The sequence below is a fragment of the Diadema antillarum genome, unplaced genomic scaffold, assembly GCF_040938485.1.
Source record: "Diadema antillarum isolate AM-2024a unplaced genomic scaffold, OU_Dant_1.0 seq00001020_RagTag, whole genome shotgun sequence".
Taxonomy (NCBI): domain Eukaryota; kingdom Metazoa; phylum Echinodermata; class Echinoidea; order Diadematoida; family Diadematidae; genus Diadema; species Diadema antillarum.
The window spans coordinates 950,100-957,102 of record NW_027271855.1 but is presented as its reverse complement, the minus strand read 5'-3'; the positions used below and the strand labels follow the sequence as shown (position 1 = coordinate 957,102).

Below are 7,003 nucleotides of genomic sequence, written 5' to 3'. Positions count from 1 at the left end.
TCTCAAAAATTCATCCATCAAAAAACATTGGAAACACAGAAAACCGAAACTCTACCATCCCTTTAAGCACAATAACCATATCATAGTGGTGAATGTGGAAAACCTCTTATTTTGAAAACTATAAAGGCAATGCGATTTGGCTGATGATATTAGTCGTTTGTACAAGCCATGTAGATGTCTTTCAGAAAGGGCAGTCAACAACACATAGAAAAGAAAAAAAAAACACTGAATAATCACGCAAAGGTTAGCTGAATTAAAAAATATTCTACATGTATTGCATCTGATGTTGGAACACTGAATGGAGCTTTTGTTCCTTGATACAAAAACAAAAACAAAAATACACTGTGTACAATTCAATGTGTTCAAAGTATTTGTTGATTACATTGATTGAAAAGCTCCTTGATGATACAGTTTAAAATCAAAGATTTTGACTTTTCCAAGTTATTGATATTACCACATCTGACACATTACATGGGACTCACTGTGAACCTTGTTCATTTAATACCTTCAGGACCAGCCTTTGTATTCTCCTAATTCGACCATTTGCAGATCAGATAATAGACAGTAAACAACGCACTTAGCACAGTGCATACAGTTGAATGTAGGACCATGTAAACAATTTATGATACAGTTTTCACTTTACATTCTATTCATTGATCCGAATCAAAAAGGAAAATTTGGTAAATATACCACCTCATTCCATAGACTGCATTATACATACATGTACGTATACTTTTTGTTTCTGTTTATAACATTTCCTTTTTTCTCTGCTCTTGAGTTCAACTGTTTAATCAGTTTGTACACATATAAAATGAAATACAGTAATCCCTCTTTACATATAAAGTCATAGAGTACTCTGCAAATACATTAGTTGGGGGAAAAATACCATCATTTCAATTACAGACAACATTGGTGTTCTCATGGAGTACTGAAATCTTTTCATTTTGATGACTAAGACTGGAAAAAGAATGATAGAGAATTGGTCGAGATACAGTATTTCCCACAAAAGTTCAACTTACATTTCATCATCACCCAATACTCACCACTGTATGAATGTACTTCAATATGATTTGTGATCCGCCTACAAAGATTAGTTAATCTACAAGGATTGCATGAGATTTGTGCATTCTTTGTCACAGAACTACTGTGTTTGCTTTCAGAACTACAGTAGATGTACACAAAAATTGACAGAAGTAGGCAGGAAGATGGCCCTTTCCATCATTAATATCACACAAACTTGGAACTCAAACTTTTGTTCCAAACTTACACACAAAAGTCAGTAAAAAAAAGATGACAGTCCTCTTCACACAAGCTACATAGGCACATATTACACCATTACACCATTGGAATACAATAAAAAAAAAAATGGGCTTAGTCTTTCCCAAAAAACTGAGTGGATGTCATTGCTTTGTGCAGAGTGCTAATGCCCAATGGAAATGGGCATGAAGCCTGCTGTAGAATTTCTGAAATGTGTCAACCATGTCGTGACAATGCCTCATACAATCTGTAGATACTGCACAAGGAATCACTGTGAGCTAACCTCCTGCACATACACTGTATGTAAAAGACCTAGTACCTAATGATAAGCCCTACAGTCAATTCTGTCTGTATCATTAAACATCTGTACCTGTGAGGCGTGTACAGATGCAATGTACATCTAGCAACACTATCTTATGCATTTTTGCATCGTACTATCAAACTATGGACAACATGAATAAACACAATTTTTCATTTCAGTACTGTACATGTAAATGCTGTAATCTTAGAAAATGATATCTAAACTCAATGGCCCGAATTCACAAAGGCAGATTAAATTTAGACCATGGTTTATGTCAATTTCTTCTGCATAATTGCATGTGATAGATTGGGTACACTGACAGATGTCCAACAACAATGGCACATTGATGCAGGCAAGTGAAAGGTATGCCTATTTCATGCTCACTGTAGACCATGGTTTAAATTTGAACCATGGGCTAAACCCTAAAGCACCTTTGTGAATTTGGGCCATTTAGTGTTAACTTGGTACATACACGTAAGTAGAGTGCCTTAGATGTGATGGTTAAAAAAACAAAAGCAAAGACAAAATTACATGCCAAGGTGTAGATGTTTGACACTGACATGGCTCATATCAATAACCTTTACATACCTTCTTAAAGTCTAGTTGCATAGTTTCATGATCTTCTGCCACACTTCTCTCGCAGCCTCTTGAGGATGTGCATACCCATTGCTTTCCAAATGAAGAAATCTACAACTTACCCCTAATTTTCTGTCATACTGGTTGTTTTCAGGCAAATGCAAACAGACTTACAACTTCCAAAAGATTTGACTTAAAAATGCTACACTGTGTTTTCTCCAACATAAATATACTGTAAATGTAATGACGAAAGAACTTTACTACAATAATGGTGTTGGCATCACCACTTCTTTTGTATGCTGATAGACGTTTGGAGAGATGGGTACATTGTATTCCTTTTGGTAGCTGCTACCTCGTTTTCTCCTTTTCTCCACCCTCATCATCAGAGGATGAGGATGAGGAAGAAGAGGATGCTGATGGCTGCTCATTTCCACCTCTGAATTCCATGTGAGTGAAAACTTTCTGGTCCAGATCTAGAAAGTGGTGGATAACATCAGCTATTTTCTGATGATCCCTATAGAAAATAGAAGAAAGACAAAAGCATCAAAAATAAAGTTAAATGCACTCAAATACACTTTTCAATATGTGCACTGACTGCTTGAAAATTGGATAAGTCTGCATATAAACTTCATTCAAGTACAGATATATGTGATACATTCTATGGTTAATAGTTGGCCCTTTCCATACTGAATTCTGGAATCCCCATAGACTCAATACACAGGTCGTCCGGTTCCTGTAAGGAATGGGTTAAAACTTCATTAGACACTGTACTACTGTTTGTTTTTTCCTGAAAATCAACAAATCTGAGCTGGAATTGAGTGATGAAAAAAAGAAATATGTCTGCACAAATGCATAGTATTACACATAAAACATACAGTGTATTACATATGGCTGGATGCAAAACATGGTAATATTGCTCTGAAAATTGTTGAATAGAATATCAAAGTGACAAAGTAGAGGAGGGTACTTATGGAGGAGAGAGACTGAGAGAGTTGAAATAATATGTAAAAAAACGTGGACAAAAAGGAAAAGAGTTATAGAGAGTGAAAGAAAGAGGGAAAATAATGTCAGAGACAGAGAGAGCACAACTTACGAGCCATCTCCCAAGGTGCACTTTTCAGTTAGGGGCATAGAATAGCCAAGACTGAAATGAAGCATCACCACATGGCCTCTTCCAAAGAACCGGATGTCCTCCATCTCCACATCAGCTTTAATGACACTCTTTGCATCAACAACAACTGGAGAACAAATACAAAACCTCATCTGTTATCATATCCCACATAAGTATGTTTGACCAATGGAATTACTTGAATTTGGACCATGTGACCAAGAGATGTTTTTCTCCTAACACCCATGCCGTGGTACTACGTGTGTCACATCGTATGTCATATACTTTTTCGTTAGCACTTTTTACCATATCCACAATTGCAATCAATAAAAGTATCGCTTGCATCTCTCGGCCACAGTGACCCTTGAGCCCTTCTATCATCCCTCGCCTACAGCTTGGCCTGATACACACCTCACATATAACCTCGGCAATGTTAGATTGCACCTTCGCCCTCACAGTCGATTATTTGCTTACTATCATACCTTGAAATCATTCTAATCTTTGTGTATTCTAACACAAACCTCATCTGTTTCTATCATACCTAGAAATCATAGAACTATTCTGTGTGCATTCTAACCAGTTAAGCAAGATAACACGTGGAACACTAACTTACTACCATGTGTTGAAGAGCAGGTGAAATCGTGACAAAGTGCTGTACGTGCCATACAGTACATACAAAATGAAACAACTGCAATTTACAGCTGCAATGAAGGTAAGACTTTCACCACAGACAAACTGTTGACAGTACACTCAGAAATCCATGTTGCATTACACTTACCTTCTCTTTGACTCTCCCTTGGTCTGAGTAATTTTTCTATCAGGCTGAACCTTTTGAGATGAATTTCCCCTTCCTTTTCAATGAAGCACTCCTGGGTAAATGTAATCAAAAATATAAAAGTAATCACTGTACAAATGCAGATATAAAAGAACTAAGTAAATACAGGCATAACTATCACTACAATAAAGAATAAGTCACATAATTTCAGATGTTCTTCCTTTTCTTTTTCTTCGATGGAAATGGTTATCAAGGAATATCCTTGAGTGATCTGCTGTACAACCAGAAATTTTTGTGTGCATGAAACTTTTGCGAAGTTCGTGAGGAGCCATGATTCGTGAAAGTAAAATGCATGTGAAATGTTTCACCTACGCAATCAGCATCAAGTGCTAGTGGCAGTTCTCGAAAGTTTCAAACTGTGAATGTTTCTGGTTTTACAGTACACTGTATATAAAAGTTTGAGTGCAGAACAAATATTAATGGATGATACCCTACTTCTTTGAACCATACTAGCCCGTAACTCAATTCAATGTATAGGCAGATTGAAAAATAGTATAAATAGGAATGTAAAGGAATAACATACGGAAATAATATAATGCCAAGGTTTTCTTCCAAATCTGGCAAAGGGTTTTGTTGCAGAAAACTAATGAGGCACCACACACTTGATATGCTGGGGAATGGGTACACTTTGTAAATAGTCGTGCAAAACAAACCACTAAAAAGCTTTAACCACACATTTCACTGATGTGTAAGGTCACAAAAAAATTCCTTTTCAGCCACAATTGCCATGAGTTCTTACCTCCCAGTCATCCAAAGCACACGTAGCGACAAACATACAGCAGCAGAGGCAAAATGTCTTCCACAGCCAGTCATCTGTTGAAAAAACAACCATTCCTACCCCAACAGCCAGAATACCTGTAAGAGATGAGGAATGCATGCCGGTGCAATCAGAATTGTATCACAATGGAATGAGGAATGTGAAAAAGATCAGAATTGTATCACAATGGAATGAGGAATGTGAAAAAGATACACCAGTAGAAGTATTGACATTATTTTTCAGAGAAAAGGACTGGAATAATTGGCAGGTCAGTCAATACCTTCATTATCTTATGTTTCTGCACAATGAAGTGACAGATTATAAAAAAAATAATTCTTTATCACTGGGAAATCTTAAGATGAAACATTTTCATCTATCATCAAGCATGATATTAAATGTAATACTTTGTGCATTACTGAAAAGTTTCCATCAAGTCATACTTGACATTTTTTCCCTCTTATGAGACCAGCAGTTAATGCATCAAGACAAGAGTCGCAATGAGTATGCTGCATTATAAATAATAGCTTCCTGACATTTTGGCAATGAACTATTGTAATATACTGACTTGTAATATTATGATACGAGTAATTTAAGATGCTAACAAACTGGGATCATGAACACCATGACATAGACATGGGAGTTCAACAAGGTGTACCAAAAAAAGAAAAAAGAAAAAAGGAGACTATTATGGTGACATTTGTCTATTGTGATGAGAGCTTATGTTTCATTTTGTTTCTTTAGTTGTTCTTGTAAGTTTCAAAGAATTTAATTTTCAATTTAATGTAATTCTCAAATATATTTTGAAATTCATACTTTGTAATTTTCAGTTCTATCTGGTTTCTACATGGCGATATGACTTGCTTTCATAACACTAACAATGTACATTAATGTGTCATTTTTAGAGGAACAGGTACTCGTTAAACTCCCTGCTATTCTTTATGTATTGTTACAAGGAATTCAATGGGTTTGAGTCCCTCTGAATATCCCCCTTCCCCCATCAAGATTGATGACACTCTAATGTTCAGATTTCACCACACTGAGGCTGAGGAAACACTCAAATTTTGATTAAAAAAAAAAAAATATGTGGAAAGACTTGAGTCTGATTTCTACCTACAGAGGCTTTGGAAAGCTCACCCCGAGGCTAAGAAAAGCAGCAAATTACAGGGTGATACCATAGCTTAAGTTTATTCATCATGCTATACACTATGGAATCTATGTAGGCTAGTTATCCAAAAGTCTACATGGTAGTGATTAATATCTGAGTGGACTGATCAAACAAGCTTTGTGGTTAATTTCAACTCGATCAGTCAAAAAATCAAAGGTCTCCTTTGTAGGCCATTACACAGCAGCATATAAGTCTGAGTAGGACCACATTCCTCCTCAAAACAAGCATGCATGTCAAGTTCACATCCTCATGATAGGCTGCATAGCCCTTTGAAGGTAAATAAAGAAGAAGAACAGTTCATACCTATGGAGGTACTCCAGGCACGTAATCCAGGTACCCTGGACAGATGTAGCATTTTGTCATCCTGAGAAACCACAGACATGTACGGCATCTTGCCTGAAGTTTTAGGCGATGTACACCTACATGTAACAATAAGAACATACAACGGGGAGTATTACTCAACAATGCTCAGCAAGAGTTCCCTGTGTACCCCCCACTCATTCCGCCATACCAACTCTACCCTACCCTACACTTGTTAGCTAATGCATGGATGCATGCTGTCTTGACCACTTGCCAAATTAATGTGTGTGCAACACTGATCTCTACGAAATATCAATATTTCCTTTAGAGATCAGTGGTGTGCATACATGCATCCGTGTACAGAAACTCTTTCCCAATGCTCACTTTTCAGAACACATTAGCAGGTTACACTATTAGAGTCACAGAAAATACCAGTGCCACTGGTATTTTCTGTGGGTAGATTGATTATCATATTCCACAAGAATGTTGCAATAGGATTGGTCCAGAGCTGATCACGTGATGAAGCGTAGTTTTGCCCATCACATCACCTGAGAAGAAAAGTTCGTTACACTCTATGTTGATAGTCCCTTTTGTTTCGCTGATCTCCACACAGTCTACACAGTCCTAACGCAAGATGAGTACGTGCGAAATAAAAGTCAGTTGCACTGTGGACTAGATCATGTGACCAAGGTCAGTTGATAGTA

General features: G+C 36.9%; 1 protein-coding gene across 1 annotated transcript; it reads right to left on the bottom strand.

Moving 5' to 3' along the window:
• Positions 1-254: 254 nt before the first annotated feature.
• Positions 255-6,402, bottom strand: LOC139742794 (cytochrome b-245 chaperone 1 homolog). Its single transcript, XM_071653310.1, has 5 exons — positions 6,303-6,402; positions 4,817-4,932; positions 4,021-4,111; positions 3,228-3,372; positions 255-2,648 (listed from the first exon to the last, which is right to left on the bottom strand). The coding sequence occupies exons 1-5, from the start codon at positions 6,388-6,390 to the stop codon at positions 2,483-2,485; spliced, it is 606 nt and encodes a 201-aa protein (XP_071509411.1). The 5' UTR covers positions 6,391-6,402; the 3' UTR covers positions 255-2,482.
• Positions 6,403-7,003: the final 601 nt, after the last annotated feature.

What these genes read in the sequence shown, in the direction of transcription:
- LOC139742794 (XM_071653310.1), bottom strand. Translation starts at nt 6,390, where the DNA reads ATGCCGTACATGTCTGTGGTTTCTCAGGATGACAAAATGCTACATCTG. An exon ending in TGCCTGGAGTACCTCCATAG is followed by an intron (nt 4,933 to 6,302) that starts GTATGAACTGTT and finishes CATCTCTTACAG; the next exon opens with GTATTCTGGCTGTTGGGGTA. An exon ending in GTGCTTTGGATGACTGGGAG is followed by an intron (nt 4,112 to 4,816) that starts GTAAGAACTCAT and finishes ACATTTACCCAG; the next exon opens with GAGTGCTTCATTGAAAAGGA.